We start from the raw sequence: 15,426 nt of genomic DNA, 5'->3' as shown, positions 1-15,426 counted from the left end.
AACTCATAGTCGCGAAAGTCACCTTCTCTGTCCGAAAAGTACGCCTCTCCATGAGTTTAACTCACTGCATTTCTTCTGGCCTCAGATGCGAATGGATAAATCTCACAGTTTTCAGTTCCGATTTCAAACCCCAGATTGAACCTTGACGACACCCTAATACTTCAAATCTCTCCTTCTCTTTTCTTACCCTAACGCCGTCCACTGGGTGTTACAAAAACAATTAAACGAAGAATCTACTGCAAAGACACGCGGCGGTTTCAACGGTTCAGATGTCCCGTGTATAAACACGGGCCGTGTACCGAATAAGTTTCGAATGTTATAATGAATCTTTATTTTATTTTGTACACAAAAGATAAAAGTTTGGCTCTATCTTTAGCTAAATGATATGCATAAAAATTCAACATTGGGATTCAGCTTTTGTTGCCTCCTAGATAACGCGAATTAAGGCGGTGATAGTCCAAACTAATACCATTTAAGTTCGGACCTCGTTGCAACAAACACCACCCAGACTCTTTGTCGGTTCTTATTAAAGGTGGTGTGGTGAAACAAACGTGCGCAAAGAGTAGAGTATAGACTATAGAGAGCTAAGAACAAAGAAATCATGAACCAAATATATTTCTTGTGAGTGCCGAAAAGCTAATTGAAATAGAAGAGTATTTTTGAAGAAATTTACAAAAGGATCAGTATACAAAAAAATTATCAACCCCGAAGGTTTTCTCTCTCAAGCAGAAGTCACAGTTGTGACATCCTTGTTTGATCGGTTGTACTTCATGTGACTCTTGACAAGCTGCCCAGCTGCAATAGCAGACATGAGAGATAGCTCTCCAGCAAGAACAGAACCAGCTACAACACTAGCCAATTGCCTTGCATTTGATCCCGGAGCTTCTCTGTTAGCTCCCTTCACTCCAAGTAAGTTCAAACATGCCGATTGCGATGCAAGTTGTGTGCCTCCTCCTACTGTACCAACCTCAATAGAAGGCATGGTCACTGAGATGTGAAGGTCCTTTCCATCATTGATAGCTTCCATCATGGTGATACAATGAGAACTCTCGATGTTCTGAGCAGGGTCTTGACCAGTAGCGAGGTAGACAGCTGAAACAATGTTACTGGCATGTGCATTGAAACCACCAAGAGCACCAGCGATGGCGGATCCAGTAAGGTTCTTGAGCATGTTAAGCTCCACTAATGCGGCCACATTGGTTTTCAACACCTTACTCACTATCTCTCCCTTGATCACAGCCTCACAAACTACAGACTTGCCACGGCCTTCAATCCAGTTCACAGCAGCAGGCTTCTTGTCAGAGCAGTAGTTACCGGAAATTCCAATGACATCCATGTCAGGAAAGTCATTCTGGAGGAAGTCGAGGACATTCTGAACACCTTTAGAGACCATGTTCATCCCCATAGCATCACCGGTGCTGCAGCAGAATCTCATGTACAGGTTCTTCCCTGCAACAGCACATTTAACTGTCTGAAGTCGACCAAATCTGCTTGACTTGTTGAAAACCATGGATATAGTTTCGTAGTTAGCAGGGTCTTCCATGAAGAACTTCAACTCAGCCGCTCGTTTAGCAGAGTTAAATCTGACAACTGGTGCTCTGGTCATTCCATCCTTCAATAGCACACTGGAAGCTCCACCAGACAAGTTGATAGCTTTGCAACCACGGTTGGTACTAGCCACCAAACAACCTTCAGTTGTTGCCATGGGAACAGAGAACTCTCTCCCATCAAGCATAAGAGGCCCAGCAATCCCAACAGGAATGGTGATATAACCAACTGGCATCTCACAGCATTGACCCAAAATAGACTCGTAATCGAATCCGTCCAAAGGCAAACCCTCAAGCGACTTGCCTGTAACTCTCTGCAAAGCCTCACGCCTAATAGAAGCTGCCCTCTTGCAATCTCCCAGCTTTGATTCCAGAGAGTATGAAGGAATGGTTCCAGCCACAACAGCCGTGATAATCTCTTCGTCTTCTTCGGTTGGCGGAGGAGTCTCGATCATTGCCTGTTCTTCAAATACTTTAACTTTAGGTGAAGCAATTGGAGCCATTTTGGGAACTGAACAATCAAGGGCCTGACCACAAAGGACTTTGAGAGCATCCTCCTTGAGAATAATCTCATCTTCTTCAATATCATCATCGAGGGACTGAACAGAATTGATGCCGAAGAAGCCGAGGAGGTAGATGAAGGAGGCAACAAGAGCAAGGATGGCAACAATCTCAGAGAGATCAATGAGGTGAAGAGGGGTGTTGGTACGGATCTTCTCGCGCCAGCTTGTGAGCAAGAAGTAGACGACGGAGAAGAAGAGGGTGAAGAAGACAGAGTTGGTGATGTAGAGAGGGAGAGACATGGCGTCTGAGGCCTCTGGAATGACTAGGTCCTCATCGACAAACTTGACTTTCATCTTCATGGGTTTTCCTCCGTGCTCCATTGGATCAATGTAAGAGATGATAAACAAGAAAGCAGGTGATGATCAGAGGAAGAAGGAGGAGTGAGCTTGAAGGAAGCTGAGAAATGGTAGTCAGTTCAACTCAGTTGTGTGTGTTGGTTTGAGTATGAAGAAGTGTTTGGGGTTGCGATATATATAGTGCTGGTCTGCCATCAAGGAAGGTACCCGGAGGCACATCACTGACATCAGTATCGAGTTGAGATTGTATTACAATATTTTGGGTCAAATCAAAGCACGTTTTCAACATTCAACACACTTATAGTCAAATAAACACACCCAATTATTTAATCTCTCTCTCTCTCTCTCCATCATAGTGCCTTCTTTTTCTTCATCTTCATCCACATATTTTGAAGTTTTGTGTAAACGTCAGACAACTGGGAATAGATATGGGTAATAGAGCGTTTCAGAGTTATTCAATCTTTCACACAACTATTAGGTTGAGGCCAAATTATTAGAGCATCGAGTGGTTGTTGTTGGTGCATGTGTGAGAAATGGAATCTGAAAGCCGTAGTTCCTTCGAAATGACCATAGAAGTTCTCTTTTTCAATTAGTCACAAACATTGTCTGCATAAGTTCCTTCGAAATGATCATAAAAGCAGATGGCAGAGTATTGTTTGCCTTCAAAACAAACCAGACATTCGGAATGTATGTAATTAGCCAAGTTGTTATCCAAACTCCTTTGTTTTTGGGAGCATAACTAAATCTCGCTTATCAAACTAGAAAACACAGAAAAACAATGCCATTTTGGAAATCTAAACAAATAGGTGAGATTGTGAGATGACATGTACAGGGAAGAGAAACACTCCTTACTGCCTAAACAGCATAACATCAGCACGTAGTGACCAGCTGATCTACAAGGTTTCCTTGGGTGACTGCCCTGATTTGGGGACGGATTGTAGGAATAGATTAGCTCTTAACCACTGGCTTGATCAGTAATTCACATTTCATATCATTAAGCCTCATAGTCTGTCCTGGTCAGTCAATTCTAAGTTCTTTCAACCCGTTCACATTTTCCCTTATCGTTAGAGCTTGAGTTTCCTTCCCCCTGGTAAAACTGGACACTGAGGAATGTTTTCTCTGATTAATTACAAAAGGCTAGATTAACTCTTCAAACGTTCAAATATTGGTGTATGGGAAACCGATGGTATTAACTGATGAATTTCTGTTTCCTAGATGCCAGTTCAATAATCTCAGTCCCTAAACAAAGAAGCTTACCGACAGAAATTGACATTGTGAACATGAGCAATGCCAAACATGCAGCTCAGGCCGATAAATGAACCAGGAGGAATAATGATTTTTCTATAAACCTACCATTACTCTCACACAAGTAAAACTTGAACTTCTGACAAAAACAGATTTGCCGAGAACAGACGTGAACCTAGCCCTAAATTCATTGGATTGATCAATTATTTCCACTGTACAACAAATAGATATACACAATCTCTTCCTAAACAATTTCTCTGCATCTAGAAGCCACAACCACTATGTTTAAAATCAAAAACTCTGTACTTGTAGAAAATCTAAAAGGATCATAATACTGTGAACATGCAATGATATTAAATATCACTTGAAAACAGGAGAGTTTTTTTTCTTCTTGCTTTTTTCAAATTACTGGTGTTCATATCAGATCATTGTTATGCTACAGAGGAGTTCATTTTTAGTACATACTACCTTCAATCCACATATTTCTCAGCAGGTGAATTCACCTTCTTCACATTTTTTCTTCTTGCTTTTTTCAAATTACTGGTGTTCATATTAGATCATTGTTATGCTACAAAGGAGTTCTTTTAGTACATACTACCTTCAATCCACATATTTCTCAGCAGGTGAATTCACCTTCTTCACAATCATTAGTCAGTTCCTAGTTATTCTGCACAAAACCAAAAAAATATATATGTATATCATGTATCCAAACCTCATGCCAAGTCATCACAGCAATCCAACTAGAGCCCAAAAAGGAATAGTTGTCATAAAAAAACCGAGGTCTATGGCATTACAAAGTAATAAATATGAGCAGAATTTAGTATTATAAACAGACAAAATGCTTGAAAGAAACTAGAACATTGATTAGACTAAGTGCTTGAAGGAAAAACATTAGTGATGGTATTCACAATTAGAAGAGCTGTAGCCTAATCACGTGCTAGTCCTCAGATTGATGAGATTATGGCAGAATGAAAAAAGGAATGTCTTCTCCCCCACAAAATGGACTATAAATATATGCATCACAATTTTCTAACTGAATACACATGCTACACTTTTCCTTCTTTCACCCTTGCAATGAGAAGGAAACCAATACATATTATATACTTCATAATTTGTGCATAAATGTAAATCACACCCCTACATGATACGGCCAACACACAAAATCAATTATTTTCTCACCCGCTGCATTTCAACCCATCTCAGCAAACTAAAGGTGCACGGAATGTGCAGGAAATTGAGAATAAATTAGATACTGTAGCACCACTGTAAAATATACCGCCTTCAGTGTATAATATAATTATTATAATTTTTTTTTCCTTTCTTGAAAATACAGGAATAGCTAATTTCAATAATTTAGGAAAGGTAAAGTTTGTACCTCAAGAAAAATAATATCAGATGAAAGGCCCCTCCAAACTTTGAACGACAACGATTTGAAGAAAACAAAATACCTAAATTTTTCAACACTCAGCCAGCTACCTTGATCACACCAACTTCATCTGGTTTTGAGCTCTTATGCTGAAAACATTAGTGAAACAGAGACCTTGTAAGGAGGGGTATAATCATGCATACCAACTTAAGTTAGACACTAATACTGAGAAAAAGTTTCATGATTACATTACCTTACTTTTTTTCTGTCTCTGAACATCAGTAAGATCTTCATCCCCATCATGTTTCCTTTTCTGGAATCATACAAAAGCAGCACTCATGTCAATCACTTCAAATACTTCTCACTAAAGATAATAATCTACGGTAAAGAGAAGAGAACCCACTTTATCAACAGAAAGAGCTAGGAAGAGTCGAAGAAAACAAAAAAACATCTAAAATTTTCATATCATATATTCATAATAGACACAATCATAATGCAAAACTTTGGAAGTAAAATGATTTTGAAAAAAAAAAAACAGACATCCATGATCAAAAGAATAATAAACCACTGAACTGTATTTGCTACAGAAACAACACAAGTGAAGCACATTTTTCTTGCATTTTTTTTACCAAGCTATGATTGGGCCACAAGAGGAGCAGTTGAAACTACAAGGATATATCACTCTCCAGAGGTAGTATCACATCAATATAGAAGATAACAGAGTTACTTGGAGAATTCCAAGTTCCAATTAATTCTTGTTTCAAAAGGATTACCAAACTGGCTCAAGAAAAGCAATGTGGCTGTATGAATTCATAATTTCCCAACCTTCTCATGTTTCTTTGAGGGCTCACCGCCCGAATCATGTTTGTCCTTTTTCTTCTCCTTTTCTTTATCTTTACTTCGATCTTTATGACGGTGTTTGTGCTTCTTATGCTCTTTATCTTTGTCCTTATCTTTGCCTCTGTCTTTGTCTCTGTGCTTTTTGTGTTTCCTCTCCTTATCTTTAGACCCGCTCTTTGATTTTCCGGCAATAGTTGGAGTCCCCTTATCTGCCTGCAGAAGACAACAAGCATATCAAATTTGATGACCCTCATCAGTACTTTTATAAAAGAGAGAAAAAAAAACAGTAGTACAAGTACAAACGCCTGAAACTCTAACACAGGAAAGTAATTTTCTCACAGGTGGCAAATCAATAGGAGCAGTATCTTTAAGTTGGAAGGCCTCTCTGAGAACATCTAGGTCAAAAGGCTGTATTCGAGGTTTAGTATCCCTGGAATATGTACTCTGAATAAGTTGATCCAATTGCATTCCATCTCCTTTTCTGATTTCTGTGTCTCCCACCACATTGTAGGTATAGTGTGTGTCTGAAATTGATACAGGAAGCAAACGCTTGCAGAAAAACTCATGGTGTGCATGCAATTTGTAATGATTTATGAGATCTACAGCACCAGTCAGCTCTCTTGGTCCTAACCCAAACAGCATTTCATCAGAAAATACCAATATCACAATATGCATTTCATAGTAGTTCTCCTAAAAATAAATTAATATAAAATAAACTCTTAATACACATTGTAAGAGTTTTCCGATATTTAATATCTTAAATGTATCGAATCTTTTGGAGATAAAAAGTAGAGGAAAAAAACGAGATAAGAATTATTGTCATTAAGTGCCTGACAGCACTGTCAAAAAGTTGAATCACTGTCATATGTGAACAAACGATGTAGCAAAGAGTGCTCAGATACGTATTCTATATGTAATGAGAAAAAGATGATCCAACTGGGCCAAATGAAAATTGAAGAAAAGGAATTTGGAGGAAAACTGTAATGAGACACAACCATAGTTACTGAATATAAAAGCATTCTACCTCTTCCAAACTTTGCTCCTTCAGGATCCATCGGTCAGCGTCTGATTAATTGGTGGCCACTTACCAACTGCAATATCACAAAGAATCAAAACAGTAAATGGTTAACAGAAAACAGATCAAGGGATATTAAACTATTTCTCCATTAATTATACATGCAAATAAGTCTAGATTGCAATAGCAGAATGAGGCATTCAACTAGCTTTGAGATTAGATAAACATCATTTGATTAAGGACCTATTCCTTTCAAGTTTTCGAAGACTACTACATATGTTATCTCACCTCAGAAGAAAAATCAAACTTTACACACCCAATTTTTTTAATAAAAAAAACAACACTATTATACGGTTAAGAAGCAAGCCAATGACATGAAACTAAGCCTAGCAACAAAACCAATGCAATATATAATCAAGGGATTACTTTCACAGCCTCGTCAGTGTTAACAACTTAGGCAGGGGATCAAATAGAGAAAGAACAAAATGTGATTCAGGAATTTTCCTAAGTCCACAGGACAGAAAACAGTCTTCCACTCTAATTATGGGTACAGAATCTTACCAAGCCTCTAGAGAAAGAAAAAGAAAACAAGGACCTTCAAATACTTTCCTCTGCCTTGTTTTCCCTTACTCACTCTCTTCCACGAAGAACAATACAGGATACAGGAAAAATTATTTAAAAAAAAAAAAAAACAAGAAGAGCAGAAGCCTCCTATGCAGTCACAAGAATATCAGATTTCTTAACCGATTATGAATCTAATGGTGTAGTAACTTCTCCTCCTAACATCTCAGGTAGTCTCACCAATAAGGATTAGGAAATTATCCACTTTTTAAATTCCATCTCTACAAGAAGGAAACCAAAACTTCTTGTCTACTAGAGCAATATTACTAACTGCTTCATGTGCCCGGAACCTTAGTCCACCCAGCGACTTGAGCAAAGCTAAGTTTTTGATTAATTCTAGCAGTAATAGCTACAGGGCACACTGTTTCATACCCTATTACGATACTTAATTCTTCACAAACATATCTGTACTTGCTTTTCTATCCCTAAAACTCCAATTCCACAAAACTAGTTAAAGAAAATCTAAAACCTTTTTGAAACAAACCAGAACGCAAATTTATGCCAGACTACTAGTAAGCATTCAATCTATCTCAACAAGATTTGAACTTAGCAGAAGAAATACAACATAAAACTTTAATTTTTTTCAAAATTACAAGAACTCAAAAGAAGAGGCAGAGCTGTGAAAAACGATGCACAAACCTCTGACATGAATCCGGAGTCGGCCTCCAATTGGTACTACACCAGATCAAGAAGGACAAGTTAGTAAATTCCAACTCTTTCTTCTTCTTCCTGTTCGCCTACTGGTCCCAGACTCCGGTGAGCACCGAAACCCCAAAATCAAACCCGCCAATTCAGAAACCCGAAACCCCAATTGGACTGATTCAAGAACAGCTTCAAGAACCAATGCTGAATACACCGCCACCGAACTTGACGACCCCCGTCGGGATTGGGGGTTCCGGTCACTGAACCCCAAATTCTCAAAATTAGGGCAAAATTGGGGCCAGAGGAGCTGGAAAGTGAAAAGCTTTAAGCTTTTGACGGATCGAGAAGGTTCGAGAAAGAAAGGGCACAATTCAAAGAAGAGAAGCAGACACTGGGCGTGGGAGGAGTGTATCAATATCTATATATGTGTGTAATGTAATCAAAATCTAACTAGGGTTTCGACTTAGAGAGACTCTCTCTGGCTTTGGGGATTTAGGGTTTTATTTTTATTTTGTGGGTGGGGGTCGTCTCTCTTCTCCTCTCTCTCTTTCCCTTATTTGGGGCTTAATTGGGGAGTGAGAGTGAGGTTGGGTTTGTATTTATATATTGGGAAACAGTATGGCACAATGAAATGAAGGCCCCTCGAGACAGAGATCATAAAAGGTTGTGTGTGCCGTTTTTGTGCTTTGAGACCTCTCCCAATCAGACAGAGATTTTCTTTCCCTCTTTGTGAGGTTTGGCTCTATATTGTTTTACCAATTGGGAAAGCGGGAGAGAGCAAAAGGGTGAGAAGAGAAGATCATCATGCATTGTGTGTGTTGAGAGCTTGTACTAGTTAAGGCCATATGATTGGAAACAGATTTGCAGTGGATATTATTGTTACTGTGATTCAATCATTCAACATCATTCAAACATGAAGAGTTGGAGTAAAAACCTGAAATGATACCGGAACTATCATGAAATAATTATGAATATATTTGTGTGCGGGTAGAATATCAGATTTTCATATAGACAAGATATTAGTTATAATTTAGTATACGTGTTAGAAACTTTTAACTGTTTTGATTTAGTCTGATCGTGTATTGAAACATGTAACGTATTGTTTGACTACAACCAAGTGACAAGTATTAGTAAGTCTTGGTTACCTAATTATGAAAACAAGGGTTGCAGAAAAAAAAAAGATTTAAACAACAAATGACAAATATGCTGTTATATTTCTCATGTGTCATTATCAATATCTACTCGGACCATGTTACCTTAAGTTAGCTTTTATGAGTCTCTTGTATTCATCGGAATGTAGCAAAGATTGGGCATTCCTAATGTCCATTGTAAAAACACCACTAGTCACCACAACGTGCGAAGAGTTGGATGTGTATGAAGCTAGGGGTGGGCACGGGTTGGTGTGGTATGGGTTAAGGTCTAAAGTCTAAACTTAATCCAAATCATTTCATACTTCTCGTAATTCATCAAACTATATCTCCATTTCTAATCACCTAATTCAATTATTTGAGTCACCCACCAATACAATATAGCCCAAAAAATCATACCAAAATTCTAGCCCAAAACATTTAATACCAAAGACCTAGGTAGTATTATCCACATGCAAGCTACACTTCATTTGTCATATTTGATGTGAGATATCTTCTTTCAAACACACACTCTTACATGCGACCTAAGTTTTAGATTCATACGTGAAATAGATTAACAAACCAATCATAACTTAAAGAACCTAATTATATTCCGATGACTATAGAATTAAACTAAAAAAAGATCAAATTTGAAAGAACCTCAAATAACCATAACTCAAAAGAGCACGAATACTATTGTGAAATTAATGGTGATCTTCAACCTCATACCAAAAAAGCCCCATAGTTGAAGAAAATAATAATAATGTCAAAACCTTTATTGATACTAAACTTCATTACCAAATTTTGGACCTCTTTAGTTGTAAATCCTAGTGCCGCCCATGTCGTTAGTAGCCAACATGATAAGTATACTGTAGGATCCTTCGTTATGGATGGCCCTAAAATTTAACTCAAATATTACAATTGCATTGTAGTTTTGAGTTCGTTAACTATGAAATATTAACCTATTTGTAATATGTATATGATGTATAATGATTTGATACAATGTGAATTGGTAAAAATTTATCACTTTAATAAAGAAATATTTAATACAGATGTCTAACACATGAGGGACTCGGTAGAATGTCCTGCATAAAAGATTTTCTAATACTACCTAATTAATTAGACAATTGAACTAAAACCCTCCAACAAAGGTAAAGTGATACCTAAAATGATACCTAATTAATACAAGATTTTTAATATGTAAAAAACAAAGAAAAACCTAGCTGCAGTTAACGTCGTTAGTTAGTTAGCTACAGGCATCAAACAAGATAGATGCGAATCAGGAACTTAATTTGGTTGTGACGGGTAGTAGAAAGTTTGGCGTGTCTCTTTGGTTTCCCTGTCCTCCTTAAACACGCAATCCCCATATATACCCCTGCTCCTCCCCACACCAGACCCATCCCCGATTCCATAGGCTCTTCTCAATGGCTTCAACCCTCTATCCTAAACTGTCCTCCTCTTCTGCTGCTGCACTTGCATTGATACTAGTAGTTGCGGCTTCTCTGTGTCAGATTGAAGCCAAACACTTTGGTTTTGGAATCGGAAGGCCAAAGCAGAGAGAGTTTGATTACTATAACTTGGCCTTACAATGGCCTGGAACTTATTGTCAACGCACCCAGTATTGCTGCCCCAACAACGCCTGCTGCCGTGGGTTAGTCTTCTCACTCTCTTGTGTTTGTTTGGTTTTAACATATATCGGCTTTGGTTTTTTGATGTTGTTTTTGTGGTTTGTTTGTTTCCTTGTTTCTTATTCGCCCAGCTCAAATTCTCCGACTGTGTTCACCATCCGTAAGTATATAGATATTGTTTTTTGTGTTTTAATTTGTTTTAATGATGAAAGAATACTATTTGATTGATTTTTGACATAAAATGTTGAATCTTTTACTGAGAAGTTAAAGTTCTTGTAGAATTTAAAATTCAGTTCATGGGAAGTTGGTAAATGCAATTTCTGTTAGTGAGTAGCTGCTTTTGGCTTTCTGTTTAGGGGTTTTCAGAGAAAAAGTGTGTTTCTTTTTGCATTAAGAGACATATTGGGGGAATGGTCAGTTAGGGTGTTAGAATCATTTAATGTTTACATATGTTCAAAGTCATTGTTTGGTGAATATTGTTATGCAGAGGCTTAACTGGTATTTGATATGTGTGTGGTAGATGGATTGTGGCCTGACTACAATGATGGAAGCTGGCCTGCCTGTTGCACAAGGAAGGCTTTTGATGAAAAAGAGGTGTGTGTGTGTGTGTGTGTGTGTGTTTATTTCGTTTTTCTCGGGGTGTAGATGAATTTCTCATAGATAAATGACTAATACATCTTTAACAAGGGAGTTTGAGAACCTTACATGCATATTTTAATTTAAGAAAGAAACATCTCCTAAACTGTATCTGTGGCCTGTGGGATTCTGTGCTTCACTGTCTCCAATCTTTTTCCTGGATTGATATACTCCTAGCAGCATTTGTGCCTGAATCTCACCACTTTTTGTGCAGATTTCAACATTGCTTGACCCACTGCAAAAATATTGGCCATCATTGAGTTGTGGTAAACCATCGACCTGCCATGGTGGAAAAGGACCATTCTGGGGTCATGAGGTGGTTCTCAGATTTTGACTTATATTATTTTTGATAATTTTGATGACCCTAACCGAGGTCTAACTCTTCTTCGTTCTGATGTTTCCATGATTATTCGATTTGGGGATATTACGACAGTGGGGTAATCATCAACATCTTTTGCTCATCATCACTTATTTGAATTTAGACTGATGTGGTCATTATGGCAGCTCATTCCCTGTTACTTTGACAAAGCGTGTTTCTCTTGGAAGTGCATTGCATGATGAGTTCGGATTTATTCATTTCTCTTGCTCATTTTTCATTGATACCTGCAGAGAAGCATGGGACTTGCTCTGCTCCAGTAACAGGAGATGAATACAACTACTTTTTGACGACCCTCAATGTGTATTTCAAATACAATGTCACAGTAAGTTTCAGATACTGAAATTTGTACATCAATTCTGAGCTGGTTATGCTCATAACATAATAAAATGTTGATAGAAAATTGTTAGTCTCCTTCGTTGCGTCTTCATTGTGTTACTGAAACCGTCTGATTATATAGATCCATGCATGAGATTTGTGAACCTAATTGTATTTCTACTATATGAGGTACAATGGTTTCTATTTAGTTCTTCTTGTATGCTATTTATCATGCATGTACAAGATATGCAACTACAACATGATTGTTGGCTCAGTGAAATTTCTTTTATTGGCAGTTGTAATGATAACTATATTTTCTGTGTGAATGGAAACTTTATCAATATGTTATCGATTGCTAATGGTTGATAGACTTCTGTTGAGAAACATGGGACGTCTGTGAGTGACATGAAGTTCACTTCATTTTAGCATTTCCCCAATTATAAGTTATGTTTGCAATTGCAATTCATGGCAAATATAGAACCATACATACAGATGCTCTTGTGATGATCTGTGATTGTTCTTTAGAAGTTATTAGTGGATATTATACTTTCCCTAAATTTGAGGTCATTGTTTCCTTGACTGCTTGGCATTCATTATGTAGTTCTGTAATGTTTCTAATATACTACATCTTCACTGAAGAATCGTCTTTTCATGCATATATGTCATTCTGGTCTTATTTTGTATGGCGAATTTATGTGTGGATATGTAATGGTAGTTTTCTTACCCTGTGTGCAGGAAGTCCTGAATGAAGCAGGATATGTACCTTCTAATACTGAAAAGTATCCTCTTGGAGGCATTGTTTCTGCCATTCAGAACGCTTTCCATGCAACCCCAAAGTTGGTTTGCAGAAATGGTGCTGTGGAGGAACTTCATCTATGCTTCTACAAGGATTTTAAGGTTAGTCACTTATGCAGAATCAATCTTATATCCTTTATAATATAGTAGAAGATCTGAGTTATCCTACACTGTACAAGGAGTTAAACTAAATTGATATGGTGGTTCTACATTTTGTCACTGTCTCCAATTTGAGGCTTTCGTGGCTGGAATTTCATTGTTTGAAGTAGTCCATATCCTGAAAAACTGAAATATGGCAACATGTTTGATGATTGAGGAAATCTGAGATAAGCTGAAGAATTCTGCTGTCCTCGTTGGATTCTGAGCAATGCTTGTAGTGGTTTTCTTATGTAGTTTACTGATTGGTGATATTGCAGCCTCGAGATTGTCCCGGTGTATCTAGCAGTTCAATACTATCTTCTAGCAGCTCATGTCCCAAATACATCAGCATACCAGCATATGCATCACTGGGTAAATTTCCTTACATTTTAGTTTTCTCCGTGTAGATTTATTGTCAGCTGAGGTCTGGCCTTATTCTTTTGCATCCTAGATCTAACTCTTGTTAAAGTAATTGTTCTTGTATTTGTGATTTAGGTTCTCATCAGTCCTCTTTGTCTTTGTTTTTTGAGCTGCCTGTCCTTTTATATCTGTTTGACCATTTCACACAAGCTATATGAACGTTGTGTCTGTTTGTATGTTTAGGAAAATTTTGCTTACTTATAGTCTGTGATCGTCAGACCAAAAAAAAAAGTCTGATCATTTTTCCACTAATGCTGTTAAAATCGTACGTGTCTTTTAAGTAGCCTAGATCCATGGCTGGCATTGTGTTTTTCTTTCTGAGGTCAAAACTTCCTCTTTTGACTCAATCCTTTCATGGTTTACATAGTGTTGGTCTGAACTCTGAACAGCATCAGGATTTATTGTTGGTTGATATAGAAATGAATATCTCATTTATCGTCCGGAAGTTGGAATGCAGTCCATAATTGATTTCATCCTAGTATAGTGGAACTTTTTACTTCCGTAGTATGTATATTCGAGATCAGGTTGCTTTACTCTTTCTCTATGTTCAGGGGCAGGCAATGTGGAAAATGATGTTTCATGGGTGCCTGAGGATGTTCTTTAAGGTCTTGGTGGGTGGACAGGTTGTAAATTGCTCAATTCAGTTGAATTGCTTTCCCAAGCAATGTCACTAAACAATTTACAAATTGTTGTGTAAATTCAGATCCGAAAAATGAAATCAGCTTAGCCAATCCTGTTATTCAAGATTGATTCTACTTCATCATCTGTACTTTAATAATGTTAAAAGTAAATTCAGATCAAAAATAAAATTTGAAAAGTCCAGATGCTTCTTTTCAAGTTTTCATTCCTTCTGTAAATCTCTCTCTCTCTCTCTCTCTCTCTCTCTCTCATTTTGTTATATGAAGCCATGATGGTCATTAATTTAGATGTCTTCGGTGGAGGTGGTTCGGCCGCCCATATAGTCTTGATTTCTACTTCACTGTTCTATTCCTAGCATGCAATCACCATAATTACAGAGCTAAGGGCATCTCCCACCTTAGGCTATAAAGCCATATTTGCATTGTGCCATGCACCCCCATAGGGCAAAATGGTAAATATACCAATCCCAATATTTGAAAATGGCCTTCGGCAGGCCAAATTTGGCTACCATTAAGGTATATGGCGGGCCCCACTATTATTATGGTTTTCATTTTTATTTTGTATTATTATTTTAGCATTTAGGAAATAATTATTTGTTATATAAATGTATTATTTATAATGTCTTTAAATATAAAAACTATTACATAGTATTAACCTCTTTGTGATTTTTCATATCAGCCTAATATTTAATGTTAATAATTTTATGCTTAATTTTTTTTTGTATGATGCATACCCATATATGTTATTAGTAAAATAAATAGACTAATTTATTGATATCCTGGTCAAAACCATACTTCAAAATAAATTTCAAGTTGGAAAAAAGAGTACTAGGAAGTGAAATACAAGAACATAAAAAACAGCAAAAAATAAATTCATAAAATTAACATAAACATAAACTAATATTCCGGTAGATTAGCATCAGTTATTTAAATATATTTATTTTTTTTTAAATAAATTTAACCGTTTCTTACCGTTATATATATATATATGTGTGTGTGTATGTATGTATAGACACATTTATTTATATAAAGTCAGCTAAGCAAAGTAGTCGTTTTTATGCAAATTTGAAAATATAGTCTATGGTGGGAAGTTAATTTTTTAGTGATAGGGTAAAAAAACATTTTTGAGAAAATATGCTTATTTTGGTAGGTTATATTGGTTTAGCCTATAGCCTATGGTGGGAGATGCCCTAAAGGTTGGTCTCCACAAATTG

The 15,426-nt window shown here is 37.1% G+C and overlaps 3 protein-coding genes across 8 annotated transcripts; 1 reads left to right on the top strand and 2 right to left on the bottom strand.

Annotated features, from left to right (window-relative positions):
- Window positions 1-585: 585 nt before the first annotated feature.
- On the bottom strand, window positions 586-2,559 carry LOC126784870 (3-hydroxy-3-methylglutaryl-coenzyme A reductase-like). The gene has a single exon (XM_050510399.1). It carries the CDS (start codon window positions 2,429-2,431, stop codon window positions 722-724), a length of 1,710 nt encoding a protein of 569 aa, XP_050366356.1. The 5' UTR covers window positions 2,432-2,559; the 3' UTR covers window positions 586-721.
- Window positions 2,560-3,831: 1,272 nt separating this feature from the next.
- LOC126784885 (mediator of RNA polymerase II transcription subunit 19a) lies at window positions 3,832-8,684 on the bottom strand. 6 transcript variants are annotated; one of them, XR_007670993.1, is made up of 8 exons: window positions 8,134-8,684; window positions 6,883-6,949; window positions 6,198-6,484; window positions 5,844-6,071; window positions 5,272-5,331; window positions 5,028-5,167; window positions 4,286-4,319; window positions 3,841-4,155 (listed from the first exon to the last, which is right to left on the bottom strand). XR_007670993.1 is itself a non-coding variant. In XM_050510422.1 (7 exons), exons 2-6 carry the CDS (start codon window positions 6,911-6,913, stop codon window positions 5,117-5,119), a joined length of 657 nt encoding a protein of 218 aa, XP_050366379.1. In that variant the 5' UTR covers window positions 6,914-6,949; window positions 8,134-8,684; the 3' UTR covers window positions 3,832-4,319; window positions 5,101-5,116. The 6 variants fall into 6 exon arrangements, 3 of the variants coding, with proteins under 3 accessions (XP_050366379.1, XP_050366378.1, XP_050366380.1); XM_050510422.1 differs by having other exon boundaries at window positions 3,832-4,319; window positions 5,101-5,167; XR_007670992.1 differs by having other exon boundaries at window positions 3,839-4,319.
- A 1,946-nt stretch (window positions 8,685-10,630) lies between these two features.
- Window positions 10,631-14,431, top strand: LOC126784889 (ribonuclease 2). The gene is made up of 9 exons (XM_050510426.1): window positions 10,631-10,914; window positions 11,023-11,051; window positions 11,412-11,485; window positions 11,742-11,843; window positions 11,961-11,964; window positions 12,137-12,228; window positions 12,957-13,118; window positions 13,433-13,526; window positions 14,126-14,431. The coding sequence occupies exons 1-9, from the start codon at window positions 10,688-10,690 to the stop codon at window positions 14,176-14,178; spliced, it is 837 nt and encodes a 278-aa protein (XP_050366383.1). The 5' UTR covers window positions 10,631-10,687; the 3' UTR covers window positions 14,179-14,431.
- Window positions 14,432-15,426: the final 995 nt, after the last annotated feature.

This window comes from Argentina anserina, chromosome 2 (genome assembly GCF_933775445.1).
Source record: "Argentina anserina chromosome 2, drPotAnse1.1, whole genome shotgun sequence".
NCBI classification, from domain to species: Eukaryota; Viridiplantae; Streptophyta; class Magnoliopsida; order Rosales; family Rosaceae; genus Argentina; species Argentina anserina.
Note: the sequence above shows the minus strand (reverse complement) of the source record. Positions and strands in the feature narration are given on the sequence as shown.

What these genes read in the sequence shown, in the direction of transcription:
- LOC126784870 (XM_050510399.1), bottom strand. Translation starts at nt 2,431, where the DNA reads ATGGAGCACGGAGGAAAACCCATGAAGATGAAAGTCAAGTTTGTCGAT.
- LOC126784889 (XM_050510426.1), top strand. Translation starts at nt 10,688, where the DNA reads ATGGCTTCAACCCTCTATCCTAAACTGTCCTCCTCTTCTGCTGCTGCA. An exon ending in TCCGACTGTGTTCACCATCC is followed by an intron (nt 11,052 to 11,411) that starts GTAAGTATATAG and finishes TGTGTGTGGTAG; the next exon opens with ATGGATTGTGGCCTGACTAC. An exon ending in ACCAGCATATGCATCACTGG is followed by an intron (nt 13,527 to 14,125) that starts GTAAATTTCCTT and finishes CTCTATGTTCAG; the next exon opens with GGGCAGGCAATGTGGAAAAT.
- LOC126784885 (XM_050510422.1), bottom strand. Translation starts at nt 6,913, where the DNA reads ATGGATCCTGAAGGAGCAAAGTTTGGAAGAG. An exon ending in AGGAGCAAAGTTTGGAAGAG is followed by an intron (nt 6,485 to 6,882) that starts GTAGAATGCTTT and finishes TGTTTGGGTTAG; the next exon opens with GACCAAGAGAGCTGACTGGT. An exon ending in CCTCAAAGAAACATGAGAAG is followed by an intron (nt 5,332 to 5,843) that starts GTTGGGAAATTA and finishes GTATGATTCCAG; the next exon opens with AAAAGGAAACATGATGGGGA.